General features: G+C 44.2%; 1 protein-coding gene and 1 non-coding gene across 3 annotated transcripts in view; one reads left to right on the top strand and one right to left on the bottom strand.

Moving 5' to 3' along the window:
• Nucleotides 1–232: 232 nt before the first annotated feature.
• The window catches only part of UPF2 (UPF2 regulator of nonsense mediated mRNA decay), a 132,526-nt gene continuing 115,558 nt past the window's right edge, over nucleotides 233–17,200 (bottom strand). For both annotated transcript variants that reach the window (XM_033209834.1, XM_033209833.1), the window contains exons 20-22: nucleotides 12,542–12,683; nucleotides 10,466–10,586; nucleotides 233–1,515 (exon numbers count right to left, since the gene is read on the bottom strand). In XM_033209834.1, the coding sequence (XP_033065725.1) occupies nucleotides 1,506–1,515; nucleotides 10,466–10,586; nucleotides 12,542–12,683 (273 nt within the window). In that variant the 3' untranslated portion in view covers nucleotides 233–1,505. The remainder of the gene's footprint in view (nucleotides 1,516–10,465; nucleotides 10,587–12,541; nucleotides 12,684–17,200) is intronic.
• Nucleotides 3,388–3,495, top strand: LOC117082892. Its single transcript, XR_004436819.1, has one exon. It is a non-coding gene; the product is annotated as a U6 spliceosomal RNA (small nuclear RNA).

The following is a 17,200-nucleotide window of genomic DNA, read 5'->3' as shown; positions in this document are numbered from 1 at the left end:
TTTTGTATTTTTTAGTAGAGACGGGGTTTCACCGTGTTAGCCAGGATGGTCTCGATCTCCTGACCTCGTGATCCGCCCGTCTCGGCCTCCCAAAGTGCTGGGATTACAGGCTTGAGCCACCGCGCCAGGCTGAGAATGTATTTTTAAAGCACAAAGATGACACTGGGAGATACCAATTTACCCGTTCAATAGGTTTCCAAAACCCAAACCAAATCAAACACCACACCAAATCTAAATTACAACACTTTATTGCAGCATCGGCAAAGGTCAGATTTCTGCAGCTGGTGAAGATTGGGCAGCATTTCCATGTGAAATGTTACAACTTTACAAGTTTGGTTTCTTATTTCAATCTACATGCAGAAACTGAAACATGGTAAAAGAAAAAATGCAAAATAGCTAGAAAAAAAGATGTAATCAAGTTGTAGCATACAGATGTGCTCTTTAACTAAATGTACTATGCCTACTGGAAAGCAAACGAAAGACAACTATCCTAAGAAATTAACAGATTGTCAGAAACAGACTAAGAACCCTCATTTCTACTGAGTGGGGGAGAACAAAATGAAACAGAACAAAAACAAAAGCAAAATAAAAGCTCTACTTGTTTCCATACTTTGTTTAGAGACAGAGGCTGTAAACCCATGAAGGTCAACAAAATATTCTCATCCACTTCTTGTTGTCCTTCGTTCGATTTCTGTGACATGCTGACTGGCATGTTTTGTTTTCAATGATACTTACAATGGGCTCAACTAGATCCCTGTTCTTGGGCTGGTATCACTTTTCTAAGCCATCTGAATTAATGCTCTCTGTATACTAAAATAGTCTTCACATTTTTCTTTTACCCTAATAGGCAATTTTATATCACTGACTCTGATGGATAAAACGGATTTTTCTCCCTCATCCCTTGTTCCTCTTGAAACAAATCCCTAAACACAAGCCTTCCTGGTGGATTATCTGGTATTTGGTATCTTTCATCATTTTGTTGTCCTGCATGTAAGTTTTACTAGAAGATTTTCCTGCTTGCTCTATACTTTTCTACTGTAGTCCTGGAGCCCCCAAATGTATCTTCTTCCAACATGGGATGTTCAATTCAGAGACACTGAAACCCAAATCAAGTTTAAAGCTCAAGTTCATTTCCCCCACACCATTACCATCACAACCCGTTTCTTCTCTGGCTCAATCATCTCCTTCACACTCTCCCTGGTGTAACTGCTCAGTAGTCAAGTGAACCATCTCATTTCTTGACTGCCATTCTCAAGAGAAGATTAACCCTCGCGAGATTTCCATTACAAAAGGCCTTTTCCGCCTTGTCTGGAAGCGTCGGCTTGTTCCGGTGTTGGCAGAGGCTGGTGTTTCTGCCTCCTGGCCCCAGCCTGTCCCAGGTTTAGATTCACAACTCTCTAGACCGACCTGCTGAGATGTGTCCACTGCTCTCATTCAATTGCTGGAGGACTCCACTATCCACAACATCAGATACAGGACCTAATGAAATGACATGTGCTGCTGGATCAACGTCTCCTAAAGGAACAAACAGGGTCACATCAGAGAGCTTACTGCCGCAGGGCAAACTCCAGCAAGATGGTGTCTGCAACACTACCCACCACCACCAAGTAAATTCCCCAAGTTACAGTTGGCCCTGGCATCTGCGGGTTCCACATCCATGGATCAAAAATATAGGGGGAAAAAAACCCAAACAATAAAAAATAACAGTACAACAATAAAAAAAAAATTAAAAACAATGAAGTGTATCAACTATCTCCATAGCATCTACACTTTATTAGGTATTACAAGTAATCTAGAGATGATTTAAAGTACATGGGAGGATGTGCATACCTTATACATAAATGCTACATCATTTTTTACCAGGGACTTGAGTGTCTGTGCATTTTGGTGTCTGAGGGAGTCCAAGAAGAAACTCCCTGTGGATACCGAGGACAACTGTAGTGCTTTTTTGAGAGCATCCATGCTCTCTACTGAACTACGACTTAACCAGAGCCACTGGAGCAATGACTGGAGGGGTGGCTCCTGTTCTCCTCTACAACTAATTCCTAAGATGCTAAGAATTCACGGTTTGTGTTATGGTTCAGTTGTGCATCCCCAAAATTCACATGTTGACACTGAACTGCAGGACCTCAGAATGTGACCATATCTGGAAACAAGGTTACTGTAGATGTAATTACTTAAGATAAGGCCATAGTAGAGCAGGGTGGAGCCCTAATCCCATATGACTGCATCTCTATAAAAAGGGGAAATTTGTACACAGACACACAGGGGGAAAAGGCCACGTGAAGACGAAGGCGGAGACCAGGGTGCCGTATGACAAGGTATGGAAGCTAAAGATTGCCAGCACCCACAGCAGCTAGAAGGCAGGCCTGGAGCAGCCTTCCTCCAGGTCTCAGAAGGAACTAGCCCGCTGACTCCCTGACCTCAGGTTTCCTGCTGGCAGCCTCCAGAGCTAGGAGACAACAGACTTCTGTCGTTTAAGCCACTAGGGCTGTAATACTTTGTTACGGCAGCCCAAGCAGATGAACAGTTTGTTTTTCACAGAGGAAGCTATCTTAGCAAGAAACTTTCAAAGCGTTAAGAGGCAAATATGGAAAAGTATATCCTCAGCTGGACAAGATTCGTAACTTTTCCAGAAATGAACTGATGGAAAAAACACAAGTATTCCCTGAAAGAATGAAAGAGAAGATTCAAGCATCTCTCCCGAAGTCAAGAAAAGGCAGCTATCTAACCTAGAATACTTTAAATAAATGCAGTAAATGACAGGAAAAAAATGTGCAAAATCCTTGCTTAAGTAAGGTATAGTTATAGCATAAGGTGTCATTTGACTGGTTTACAGGCAAACAATCATCTGAGTGACTCAAAAATCTATCAGCTCAAAAAGTGTTTATTAATACAATATACACTTTGGATTAAGCAATTCTACAAGGGACTCTATTTTATAACAAAACTATCACTAATTTAACCTTACATAAATATATAAAAAAAAAATTCTGATGAAAAAATGCAGACTCTACTTAAGATAGGTTTACAAGAGTTCAAGACCAGCCTGGGCAACATAGTGAGACCTCGACTCCAATAAAAATAAAAAAAATTAGTCATTTGTGGTGGTGTGTGCCTGTAGTCCCAGATATCGAGAGGCTGAGGCAGCACTGCTTGAGCCCAGGAGGTCAAGACTACAGTGAGCTGTGATCACGCCACTGTACTTCAGCCTGGGTGACAGAGCAAGAAGACCCTGTCTCAAAAACAAAATAAAACAGACAAAAAAATCATTTTGAAAAAAATGGGTTTAAAAGTCAGATAGCATACTCCCATGCCACTAAGTGTAGGCCACACACCAGCAGCTTTGACATCACTGGAGAGCTTGTTTAAAAGTAACCAGAGCTTGTACTCACTTCAGCAGCACATATATTAAAAATTGTAGCACTACAGAGAAGATTAGCGGGGCCCTGCACAAGGATGACATGCAGGCGGGGTGCAGTGGCTGAGGCCTGTAATCCCAGCACTTCGGGAGGCTGATATAGGCTGATATAGGCAGATCACTTGAGGTCAGGAGTTTGAGACCAGCCTGGTTAAATGGTGGGACCTCATCTCTGCTAAAAATACAAAAATTTGACTGGGTGCGGTGGCTCACGCCTGTAATCCCAGCACTTTGGGAGGCTGAGGCAGGTGGATCATGAGCTCGGGAGTTCAAAACCAGCCTGGTCAAGACGGTGAGACCCCCGTCTCTACTAAAAATACAAAAATTAGCTGGGCGTGGTGGCAGGTGCCTGTAATCCCAGCTACTCAGGAGGCTGAGGCAGAGAATTGCTTGAACCTGGGAGGTGGAGGTTGCAGTGAGCCGAGATCACGCCACTGCACTCTGACAGAGCAAGACTCTGTCTCAAAAAAAAAAAAAAAAAATTAGCTGGGCATGGTGGCACATGCCTGTAATCTCAGCTACTTGGGAGGCTGAAGCACAAGAATTGCTTGAACTCAGGAGGCAGAGGCTGCAGGGAGCTGAGATCCCGGCATTGCAATCCAGCCTGGGCGACAGAACGAGACTCTGTCTCCAAATACAAACAAACAAAAAGAATGACATGCAAATTCGTGAAGCATTCCATAATAATAAAAAAAGTAATAATAATAAAAAGAAACTAATCAGAATTTGCTTTTCAGTAACAGTCTAGAGAGTTCATATGTACTTTAAAGTTTGAGACGCACTGACATAACCCATATGAATTCGTAGCATGTAAGCCATATTGAGCATTAATATTGGCCAAAAATGTTACTGCTGCTGTTTCAACTCATTGTAAGCAAATGCCTCTTATTTGTTAAAGGGCTGAAGTTTTAATTTATATCCTTATTTCAAGGATCTCCTGGTTAGAAAATATACAAATACAAATTAAAATCTGGGAGTCTATCAAAAGCTACAGTAAAAAAAAAGTTTATGCCAGGTGCGGTGGCTGACGCCTGTAATCCCAGCACTTTGGGAGGCCCAGGTGGGCGGATCACCTGAGGTCAGGAGTTTGAGTCCATCCTGGCCAACATGGTGAAACCTCATCTCTACTGAAAATACAAAAATTAGCCAAGAGTGGTGGACCGCATGCCTGTAATCCCAGCCACTAGGTAGGTTAACAGGAGAATCACTTAAACCCAGGAGGTGGACGCTGCACTGAGCTGAGATTGCACCACAGCACTCTAGCCTGGAACAGAGCAAGATGCTGTCTCAAAAAACAAAAAAACTTAAACTACTTTTTATTTTGAGACAGGGTCTAGCTCTGTCACCCAAGCTGGAGTGCAGTGGTGTGATGTGGCAGTCTCTGCCTCCTGGGCTCAAGTGATCCTTCCTCCCAAAGTGCTGAGATTACAGGCGTGAACCACTGTGCCTGGACCTAAACTACTTTATAACCAGTTTCCAAATAAATTTCCCTTTATCTGCCATATAACATTACTAATATTAATAACTGATTTTTTTTTTTTTAAATGGAGTTTCGCTCTCATTGCCCAGGCTGGAAAGCAATGGCACAATCTTGGCTCACTGCAACCTCGCCTCCCAGGTTCGAGTGATTCTCCTGCCTCAGACTCCTGACTAGTTGGGATTATAGGCAACTGCCATCACGACCAGCTAATTACTCTATTTTTAGTAGAGATGAGGGTTCACCATGTTTGTCAGGCTGGTCTTGAACTCCTGACCTCAGGTGATCCACCTGCCTCGGCCTCCCAAAGCGCTGGGATTACAGGTATGAGCCATCACACCCAGCCTTAAAATGTAACTTTTAGGCCAGGTGCGGTGGCTCATGCCTGTAATCCCAGCGCTTTGGGAGGCCGAGGCAGGCAGATCATGAGGTCAGGAGATCGATACCATCCTGGCTAACACGGTGAAACCCCGTCTCTGCTGAAAATACAAAAAATTAGCCGGGCGTGGCAGCAGGCGCCTGTGGTCCCAGCTACTCGGGAGGCTGAAGCAGGAGAATGGCGTGAACCCGGGAGGCGGAGCTTGCAGTGAGCTGAGATCCGGCCACTGCACTCCAGCCTGGGCGGCAGAGCGAGACTCCGTCTCAAAAAAAAAAAAAAAAAAAGACAAGTAAATTTTAAAAACAGCAAAGAACATCTGGTCCTCTAAAGGGTAAAATCTCATGTTTCCATGTTTGCCTGTTCATCTACCGTGTTTACTGCCCCTGTACTTTAGGAGCACTGACTATAAAAATTCCATTCATCATACTTTACAGAGTGCCATTCTTAAGAGTGGACGAGTTTTCTTAAGGTGCTATCTGAAGAAGAGATTTTAAAACAGGTTGAGCGGCTAGCTCAAGAGCTGGGACTCTTAAAAAAAAGAAAAACAGCGGGAAGAGCTAGGGAGCAGAACTGGAGTGAGAATGTTTATTTATTTATTTAATTTTTTTGTTGAGATGGAGTCTCGCTCTGTCGCCCAGGCTGGAGTGCAGTGGCCGGATCTCCGCTCACTGCAAGCTCCGCCTCCCGGGTTCCCGCCATTCTCCTGCCTCAGCCTCCCGAGTAGCTGGGACTATAGGCGCCCGCCACCTCGCCCGGCTAGTTTTTTGTATTTTTTTTAGTAGAGACGGGGTTTCACCGTGTTAGCCAAGATGGTCTCGATCTCCTGACCTCGTGATCCGCCCGTCTTGGCCTCCCAAAGTGCTGGGATTACAGCCTTGAGCCACCGCGCCCGGCCTAGAGAATGTTTATTAAATGACTAAACACAGACTGCGAAAAGTTCCTTTGTCCATTCACCAAATATTTATTGAGCATCTACTAGGTGCCAGGCACCAAGAGCTACGAAGGAGACAGAATGGAAACAACACGAGACTTAGTCCCTGCCCTCATCGCCTATAATCTCATGGGGAATAGAGACAAGCTAAGCGGCACTTAAGGAGGATGAGGTCTGCAGAAATACCCTAAGTCGTGGCAGCAGATCCGCACTGACTTATGTCAGACTTGAGAACACCAAGGCAGGACCTGAAGGAGCAGGAGTTCTCCAGGGGAATAGCTGGAGGCTGTTCCACACAGAGGAGGCAGAAAGAACACAGAACTAAAGGTCAGCAAGGCTGGAGCAGGGGAAAGAACAGCAGGAGATGAAGCCAGTCATGTATGTTCACCTGCATCATGGGGTGTTGGGGACCAAGTTGAGGAGTTTAGACTTTTATCCTACAAGCCACGAGGAGCCACTGGAGGATTTTAAGCAGAAGGGCACACACAGATATCAAATTTGTATTTGAGAAAGAACACTGGGTCTGTAGGGAGAGAAGGAGTAGGAAAGGGTTGAAGGGTTGAGAAGAGACAGAGAGGCTGATAAGGAGGCTGAGGCAGGAACAGCAACCCAGGCAAGAGGTGATGGTGCCTTGACCCAGGGTCTTGGCTATGGGCAGAGAATAGAACAGGCAAGAGTGAGGTCAGAATTTGGGAGCAGTATGCAGAGGATTTGCTAATGAACTAGATCTGGGGATTGAGGGAGGAGGAGCAGTCAATAACACGACTTCCTCTTCTTTTGTGGACAAGGGGGCAGACGACGCCTCCTCTCCCTGCACCGGAGACCCTGCGGGAGAGGGGCCTGGGGCAGGGGCACGGAGTCTTCCATCTCTGAGTCATAAGTGGGTGGAAAGTCAGAAATGAAAACGTGAGATCTGGGCTGGAGACCTGGACAGCAGCCAGGCCACTGGGAGGGATGACACCTCCTTTGAGAGTGCAGAAGAAGAGGGCCCAGGCCCAGCCCAAAGAACACAGACATCCCTGGGCAGGGCAAGCGCAGAAACGAGGCGGCGTCAGCAGCAGGAGCCGCAATGGTCAGGGGGAAGGGAAAACCCAGAAGCCAGCAGATTCACAGACGCCAAGGAAGGGTCTGTTGGGAGAACAAGGAGGGCCCACAATGCAAAGTGCTGCTGAGATGAGGCCAAGAGATGGCAGGTGGGGATGCCGGTGAAGGCAGAAGCTGCCTTGACCTAGGGACTGGAAGGTGACAGGAGTCAATAATGAACCTTTCTTTTCTAGCATGGTCACTGGGGTGGGCAGTGCCTCCCACTGCCAGCTGTGAACTGGCAGTGGTAAGCCACCCAAGTGGGAGCAAAGAAGAAGGGGCAATGTAGCCAATTCTTCCAAGAGGAACTGGAGGGAGGAGGGGAAAATAGAAAGTGAAGGAACTCTGCAAAGTGACTAACACTGGTAGCCAGGTAATAAAGGCTTACCTCTGTTCACAAGCATGTCGATGACAGCACACATATGCTTACATATCTCCTGCCTGGTCCTTAACAGACTCTCACCCAAGGTTTTTGAAACAGACAAATGAAGAGGGTGGAATTATCTTTCAAGTACTTGTACTTGGCTTCCCTACTAGACCATAACCTTGCAGGTAAAGACCCTGTCTTGTACTCCATCCACCACAGTGCAGTCCTGGATGAGTGTACACTGAGGGAGGGAGGCAAATCCTACTGGATGCCCTTCATGTCATCCAACTCCATAGTGAGTCTATACGAATTACTAAGACACTATACTTGCAATACATGAATTGTGCTATTCAGAGATGTTAGGCTGCAATATGAACAGGTAAAAGATGATGGAAAACATCAAGATATTAGGTTGGTGCAAAAGTAATGGCAGTGTTTGCTGTTACTTTTATTGGTAAAAACCGCATTACTTTTTACCAACCGAAATACAAATATCCAATAGTTTTGGTCTCTGATGATGAGACAGGAGGGAATTTATGTTATCAAGAACACTGTGGCATATATTTAAAGCTACTCTAAGAAAATGCAAAAGCAGGAAAGGAACATTTTTCATTTCCTGTTAACCCAGCTAGTTTCTACATTTTAGCAGTAATAAAACAGGCTTAATTAAAGGACTTTAATAAAATTTGGATAATTAAAAATAACCTAATATCTTATTATGCCTAATTAGATAGGTTTACACATCATTTCCAACTTGGATTTAAAAAAAAAAAAATTATACTCAACGGATGCTAAAGAACAGATCTCCAAACTGCCTTAACAAGCCAATTTTCTTTTTTTCTTTTTATTATTATTATACTTTAAGTTCTAGGGTCCATGTGCATAACGTGCAGGTTTGTTACATATGTATACTTGTGCCATGTTGGTGTGCTGCACCAATCAACTCGTCAGCACTCATCAACTCGTCATTTACATCAGGTATAACTCCCAATGCAATCCCTCCCCTCGACAAGCCAATTTTCTACATTACAATTTGATTAGTGTTATCTGAGCAAATAGTTCAAAGAAAAATGCCACCAGAACACACAAATATGTTCAGTGATGTTCAGTGAGTAACAGACACAAGCTCTGATGACTACATTTTTCCCCATGCTACCCTCCTGAATCATGATCTAATTCTGCCATCCCCAGCACACTCTCCGTCTACACCTGCTCCCCTGCTCCCAACAACAAAGTGCCATCTTGGGCTGTTGTAGAGCCTCGATGTTTACACTAATCCCCTAAGTGAGATCAGTAAGGGCAGCAGAAGCCACTGTCACTTTAACTTAACCACAAGACAACATTAATTGAGGTGGGTGGAGCACCTCAGGTCAGGAGTTTGAGACCAGCCTGGCCAACATGGTGAAACCTCATCTCTACTAAAAATTCAAAAATTATCTGGGCGTGGTGGCGGGCACCTGTAATCCCAACTCCTTGGTAGGCTGAGGCAGGAGAATCACTTGAACCCGGGAGGTGGAGGTTGCAGTGAGCCAGGATCTCACCACTGCACTCCAGCCTCAGTGACACAGTGAGACTCGGTCTCAAAAAAAAAAAAAAAGAGAGAAAGAAAAGAACAAAATTAGTTGATGATATGGGTCTTTGGATCATATCCCATAGAAACTTTAAATTACCCTTAAAAAACATAAAAGAGGTCTTATTAGGGAACATCTTCACTTTCAAATTCTTTATAGAGTTTCAAATTATCTCACATTAAACAATCTAAGTGGAACTGGTAAGAATTCCATCAGGAAATTTTATAATTTAAAAAAACAAGCTGGGCGCGGTGGCTCACGCCTGTAATCCCAGCACTTTGGGAGACCGAGGCAGGCGATCACCTGAGGTCAGGAGTTTGAGACTAGTCTGGCCAACATGGTGAAACCCTGTCTCTACTAAAAATACAAAAATTAGCCAGATGCAGTGGCGTGCCCTGTAGTCCCAGCTACTCAGGAGGTTGAGGCTGACGAATCGCTTGAACCCAGGAGGCAGAGGTTGCAGTGAGCCCAGATCACACCACTGCACTCCAGTGTGGGCGACAGAGCAAGATTCTGTCTCAATAAATAAATAAATAAGAGCTTAGGAACAAACTACCTGCATGGTTAAAAGTCCAGAAAATAGATTTTTAGTTTTTGTAAACATTGATATTAATTAGCCCTGACCTGAGAAATTCTAACGCAAAGCCCATGATGCCTCTCTCTTGCTCATCTATAACAGCTCCTTCCTATTAAAGCAAAAGAAGAAAAAAGAAGTCCACTCAGGCAGGCCAAAGCCGGGATCTAGCTGAAACCAATGTCTTTGTAAAAACAGCCACATGTGCAGATGGCTTGAGCTTAGGAGGTCCAGACCAGCCTGCACAACATGGCGAGAATCTGTCTGTACAGAAGACAAAAAAATTAGCCAGTTGTGGTGGTGCATGCCTCTAGTCCCAGCTACCTGGGAGGCTGAGGTGGGAGGATCACTTGAGCCCAGGAGGGTGAGGCTGTAGTGAGTTGTGATTGTGTCACTGTACTTCAGCCTGGGCAACAGAGCAAGACCTTGTCTCAAAAAATAATTAAAAACAAAAAACAAAACAAAACAAAAAAAAAACAAAACAGAACAGCCGTAACTACAGTATAGAGCAGGTTTTCTCCCCTCAAATATCTACACTTCAAAGACTTTTCTATTTTGCTAATAATCAAGCCTTAGCCAAAATATAATCCAGAATTCTCTAATTTATTCTTAAGGACATGATGAAAAACAAACAGCTAAGGAAGAAGTAATGACTGCTTTACCTCCCACCAGTCTTAAAGATTAGATCTGCATTAGGTGCTCCCTTCGGATGTTGGTAGCGAGGCCGCCTCTCACGATTGGTGTTTGCTGGAGCTGGGCGTTGTGCAAGAGACTGCAACATTTCTGTAATTAGGAGCAACAAAGAAAATGCTGTTAACTCTTAGAAATGTACTCCTCCTACAGAGTGAATGAAATGTTGGGGAGATTAAGTTTATCAGTCCTGTCAGGGAGCTGACTAAAGAAAAATAGCCATTATACAGACTAAAATGGTTAAGACGTTTTGAAAGAGCATAATCAAGAGATGAGACTCTTTTAATACTCAATGTTCCCTTTACTGTGAATTTGGCCACCACATAGCTATCTTATGAAGCAGTAAAAAAGGTCTAAGAGGCAGTGCATTGCAATAGCTAAGAGCATCGTGTGTAGAGCAAGACTACTGGTTAATATCCCAGCTCTGTCACTTTCTAGCTGTGGGACTTTAGGTTCAATTTCCCTCAATGTAAAATGAAGATAACAACAACACTTATCTCAAAGAATTGTTATGAGGATTACACACTTTGAAAAAGTACATAAAACAGTGTCTGGCCAAAGAGTAGGCACTCAGTGTCAGCTATTACCATTAAGAATGTTGGAGCCGGGTGTGGCGGCTCACGTCTGTAACCCTACCACTTTGGGATGCCGGGGTGCAAGGACTGCTTGAGCCCAGGAGTTCAAAATGAGCTTGGGCAACATAGCAAGATCCCCTCTCTACAAAAAGTTAAAAATTAGCCAGGTATGGTGGCACATGTCTGTAATCTTAGCTACGTGGGGGGCTGAGGCAGAGGCAGGAGGATCACTCGAGCCCAGGAGTTTGAGGCTGCAGTGATTGCACCACTGCACTCCATCCAGCCTGGGTGACAAATGAAGGCTCTTAAAACAAACAAAAGCACTGTTGGGTATCAACTGGGAGAGAACATTCTACAAGTGAGATTAAAAGATTAGAAACCACAAATACTGATTCACACACACTCTCCTGCACAAACAGCGGTTTGTTCAGCACAGTGCTGTATAAACAACTGTTACGGCTGTAAAATCTGCATACCACAGGAACACCAAAATGCTATCTTATGAAGTCTCCATGGACTCGATATGTAAGGTTCCAATTAACCAAAAAATGCTGGGTGTGTATGCATAAAACGAGAATCCTAATTTGAGTATTTCCTCAAATCTGAAGGAATACAGGTTCCTCAAGACCAGGACTCCCAATAGACAAAAAGAGATAAATACAGTCGTGTGCTGTGTGACCATGTTCCAGTCAATGACAGACACCTATACAATGGTGGCCCAATCAGTTCATCATGGCTACACCATACAGCCTCGGTGTATAGTAGGCTACACCATCTAGGTTTGTCAAGTACACTCTATGATGTTAGCACAATGATGAAATTGCCTAATGCCACATTTTTTTTTTGAGACGCAGTCTTGCTCTGCCACCCAGGCTGGAGTGCAGTGGCCGGATCTCAGCTCACTGCAAGCTCCGCCTCCCGGGTTTATGCCATTCTCCTGCCTCAGCCTCCCGAGTAGCTGGGACTACAGGCGCCCGCCACCTCGCCCGGCTAGTTTTTTGTATTTTTAAGTAGAGACAGGGTTTCACCGTATTAGCCAGGATGGTCTCGATCTCCTGACCTCGTGATCCGCCCGTCTCGGCCTCCCAAAGTGCTGGGATTACAGGCTTGAGCCACCGCGCCCGGCCTAATGCCACATTTTTTAGCATGTATCCCTGTCATTAAGCAACGCACACTATTTGTTAAATGAATCTGCACACAACTGGCTGGCAATGTGAAGCAATTAAAAATTGATTATCATCTTGCTCGTAAACATAGCTAGCAGTTTATAGTCTAATTTAATTAGAGCAAAATATGGTAAAAATTACACTTGTTATTTTACAAATCAGTGAAAAAAATTAACACAGTGGGATATAAAATGAATTTCTCAGCATAAATATGGACAAATATGACATGAAAAGGTGAGACAAAATAACAATTTTGATATTCAAAAGGCAAAAAAAATTTCCACTTCTCTTATAGATGATTTTATACCTTGATAATCCTCTTGTTCTTGCCGTTCATTGATATCTAGTGTGAGCTTTTTCATTCTCATCCTCTCTTCTTGTTCTGCCTGTTGCTGGTTCCAGTGATTTGCAGCAAGTTGAGAGGACATGGGTACATTAAGGATCTTAAACTGGGAGAAAATAACAAAGGAGTCACAAATAGTTTGAGAACATTGAGAGAAAGAAAAAACAGACTTCAAATAAAATAGCAAGTAGAGGCCGGGTGTGGAGGCTCACGCCTGTAATCCCACCACATTGGAGGCCTGGGCGGGTGGATCATGAGGTCAAGAGAATGAGACCATCCTGGCCAACATGGTGAAACCCTGTCTCTAACAAAAATACAAAAATTAGCCGGGCATGGTGGCACATGCTTACAGTCCCAGTTACCCGGGAGGTTGAGGCGGGAGAACTGCTTGAAGCTGGGAGGCGGAGGTGAGCTAAGGTCGCACCACTGCACTCCAGCCTAGCGACAGAGTGAGACTCCGTCTCAAAAAAAAAAAGAAAAAAAGAAAAAACAGATACCAGTATTACTCTAATACAGTCACAACCTATTAGGGCTGGATAAGGGAAAAGCCAACTCCAACCTCCACAAAACAACAGATGTTCTGCTTTCTGCCCTCTATGGAGAAGCACGCATCTAGCAACCGGGGACAACCTTTCTACCGGTAACCTTGGAGTGTCTGGGTAACTGTCGGAAAGGTGTTTACACAGAACAGATCTAGTCCGTCTTCAGCAATACTTGCCGTTCATACGTCTGAAGACACCTGTGATGAGGAGAGAGTGAAGCCCCTGACCTAGTGAGATGAGTTCTCTGTTATGGAGGAAAGTGAGTCCTTATCTAGAAATGTTTTTGTTTTCAGCAGGATGTTCCTGGTTTAAGATTGCTCTTATTAAACAAACCAAGACAGGATCTATCAACTTATGGGCCATGGCTCCCTGGAAAATGTTAAGTAAGCTATGTCAGCATCTAAGCATAAGATGGAGATGTTTCATAACCTAAATTCCCCGTCTCCTGTCTGATAACCTGCATACCTCACTTAAGAAGACCTCATCAGTGACTCCAAACCAAAGGCACATATGATGTGGAATGGAAGGATTTGGGGAGCTGTGCCCATGTCCCAGGCTTCTCTCAGCTTAACCTGTGCCTTCAGAATACTGGCATCCTTGAAATTATCATTAAAGCTGAACACTGCACAGGAGCTCTGATTCACTGGAGTCTGATTTGACAGTCTGATTCTATTATCTCCAACGTCTTCTCTTGGTATTCTCTCTTAGGATGCGCTCTAGTCAGCCCATGTTTTTCTTAAAATGTAACACCCAGAGACAAGCCTGGCCAGCATGGCAAAACCCCGTCTCTACCAAAAACACAAAAATTAGCCAGGCATGGTGGCAGGCGCTTATAATCCCAGCTACTCAGGAGGCTGAGGCAGGAGAATCGCTTGAACCCAGGAGGCGGAGGTTGCAGTGAGCCGGATTGCGCCACTGCACTCCAGCTTGGGAGATAGAGCGAAAACTCCAACTCAAAAAAAAAAAAAAAAAAAAAGGAACACCCAGAATGCCAAACACACTAGGACAGATACACTAAGGTGCAACGAAGTGCAGGTGAGAGACTATCTACAAGCCCAACTATACTTCACATTTAAGACAGAAGATAAATATCTCACATATAAAAATGAAAAAAATATTAAGGCAGTCCACTTAACTACCAGCCTGGTAAACCTTACCCATTCCCCCAATGACCTCAGCTTGAGAATCTGCTCTTAGTGATCTAGTATTGACTACTTACAATTATCATCTCCTTTTCAAAAAGCTCAAAACATTTTTAATTTTTTTGAGACAGGGTCTTGCTTTGTCATCCGGGCTGGAGTGCAGTGGTGCAATCATGGCTCACTGCAGCCACCACCTCCTGTGCTCAAGCAATCCTCCACCTTGGCCTCTCGAGTAGCTGGGACTACAGGTGTGCACCACCATGCCTAGCTAATTTTCATTTTTTGGAGGACCTGGGTCTCACTATGTTGCCCTGGCTTCAAAACTTTTTTTTTCAAAGCAACTTTATTGGAGTGTACCTGACATATAATCAGTTGCACATACTTAAAACGTAATTTGATGAGTTCTGCTATATGTGCTCACTTCAGAAAACCTCCCCACAATCAAGACAATGAGCACATCCATTACCTTCAAACTTCGTAAGCAAGGAAACCATCCCCAGGCAACCACCAATCTGCTCTCTGTCACTACTGTTTAGTCTGCATTTTATTTTAAGAAATGAAGTCTTGCAGACTAGAGTACAGTGGTGTGACCATAGCTCACTGCAGCATCAGAACTCCTGGGCACAAGGGATCCTCCCACCTCAGCCTCCCAAGTAGCTATGATTACAGGCACACACCACCATGCCTGGCTAATTCTTCTTCTTTTTTTTTTTTTTGAGACAGAGTCTTGCTGTGTTGCCCAGGCCGGAGTGCAGTGGCACAATTTCAGCTCATTGAAATCTCTGCCTCCCAGGCTCAAGTGATTCTCCTGCCTTAGCCTCCCAAGTAGCTGGGATTACAGGTGCCCGCCACCTGTTTAGTAGGCAGGCACAAAAGTTTTGTATTTTTAGTAGAGACAGGGTTTCACCACGTTGGTTAGGCTGGTCTGGAACTCCTGACCTCGTGATCCACCTGCCTCGGCCTCCCAAAGTGCTGGGATTACAGACACCAGCCACCGTGCCCGGCATGCCTGGCTAATTCATTTTTAAAAATTTTTAGTAGAGGCAGAGTGGGAGGCTGGGGGGTGGGGAGAGTGGATCTCATTTTGTTGCCCAGGCTGGTTTCAATTCTCCTGCCTAGGCCTTCCAAAGTGCTGGGATTACAGGTATGAGCCACCGTGCCCGGCCTGCATTTTCTTTTTCTTTTCATTTTAAAGAGACACATCTCGCTATGTTGTCTAGGCTGGCCTCAAAGTTCTAGTCTCAAGTGATCCTCCTGCCTCAGCCTCTTGAGTAGCTGGGACTATAGGTGAGTGCCACCATGCCTGGCTAGTCTGTATTTTCTAAATGTTTATGTCTATCAGATTATACAGCATGCAGTCTTTTTTTTTTTTTTTTTTTCCCGAGACAGAGTTTCACTCTTGTTGCCCAGGTTGGAGTGCAATGGCGCAATCTCGGCCTACTGTAACCTCTGCCTCCTGGGATCAAGCGATTCTCCTGCCTTGGTCTCCTGAGTAGCTGGGATTACAGGCATGCACCACCACCACACCTGGCTAATTTTGTATTTTTAGTAGAGATGGGGTTTCTCCATGTTGGTCAGGCTGGTCTCGAACTCCCGACCTCAGGTGATCTGCCTGCCTTGGCCTCCCAAAATGTTGGGATTACTGGTGTGAGCCACCGCGCCCGGCCACAACATGCACTCTTTTATTGTCCAGCTTATTTTGCTTGGCATAAAGATTTCGAGAGACATACATGTCATATGCATCAATACTTTGCTCCTTTTTATTGCAGAATTGTATTCCCTTGTATGAATATGCCACATATTCATTCACCTGTTAGGAACATTTTGGCTGTTTCTACATTTGGGTTATTACACATGCAATTCTACATTCATGTACAAATCTCTGGGTGGATGTTTGTCTTCATCTCTTAACTGAAAAATGCTAGGAATGAAATAGCTGGAAATATCTGGTGTGTTTTACTTTTTAAGAAACTGCCAAAGTGGTTATACGTTATACCTTTTTTTTTTAAGACGGAGTTTTTTTCATTCTTGTTGCTCAGGCTGGAGTGCAATGTGGCACGATCTTGGCTCAATGCAACCTCTGCCTCCTGGATTCAAGCGATTCTCCTGTCTCAGCCTCCCAAGTAGCCGGGATTACAGGTGTGTGCCACCAGGCCCAGCTAATTTTTGTATTTTTAGTAGAGATGGGGTTTCACCATGTCGGCCAGGTTAGTCTTGAACTCCTGACCTCAGGTGATCCACCTGCCTCAGCCTCCCAAAGTGTTGGGATTACGGGCGTGAGCCACCGCGCTCAGCCCCATTTCATATTATGATAGAAGTGTATGAGAGTTCCAGTTCTTTCGTATCCCAGGCAAAAAATTGATATGGTCAGTTTTTAATTTTAGCCATTCCAATGAGCATACACTGCTATTTTGTTTGGTTTTAATTTTCATTTTCCTAACAACTAAAACCATCCGTTTTAAAACTCAATCTAGAATTATGCTAAAAGTTGACATCAAGCTTATCAGACTATCTAGTTTTCCGCATGTATATTTTGCTTGCTTTTGAAAAAGGAAATATTGGCCCACCGTGAATCTTTCATTCCATTTAGTAAGATTTTTCTAAGTTTAATGACAACTGCTTTATAATTATGTGTGATTTCAGTCCTAAAGGGTATGATTTGTTTATGCCTAACTGGGACTCACTTAAAGTAGATAATCTCTCTTTTATTTATTACAACTTTTTTCTTTCTGGGGGGGAGGGGGGAGGGGCAGAGTCTCACTGTGATACCCAGGCTGGAGTGCAGTGGTGCTATCTAGGCTCACTGCAGCCTTGACCTCCTGGGTTCAAGCAATCCTCCTGAATAGTGAGGATTACAGGTGCACGCCATCATGCCCAACTAATATTTGTATTTTTAGTAGAGACTGGGTTTCACCATGTTGCCCAGGCTTATCTCAAAC

Source organism: Trachypithecus francoisi, unplaced genomic scaffold (genome assembly GCF_009764315.1).
Source record: "Trachypithecus francoisi isolate TF-2019V2 unplaced genomic scaffold, Tfra_2.0 Lachesis_group9, whole genome shotgun sequence".
In the NCBI taxonomy this organism is placed as follows: domain Eukaryota; kingdom Metazoa; phylum Chordata; class Mammalia; order Primates; family Cercopithecidae; genus Trachypithecus; species Trachypithecus francoisi.
The sequence above is the reverse complement of the archived record's forward strand: the minus strand, read 5'-3'. Positions and strand labels throughout refer to the sequence as shown.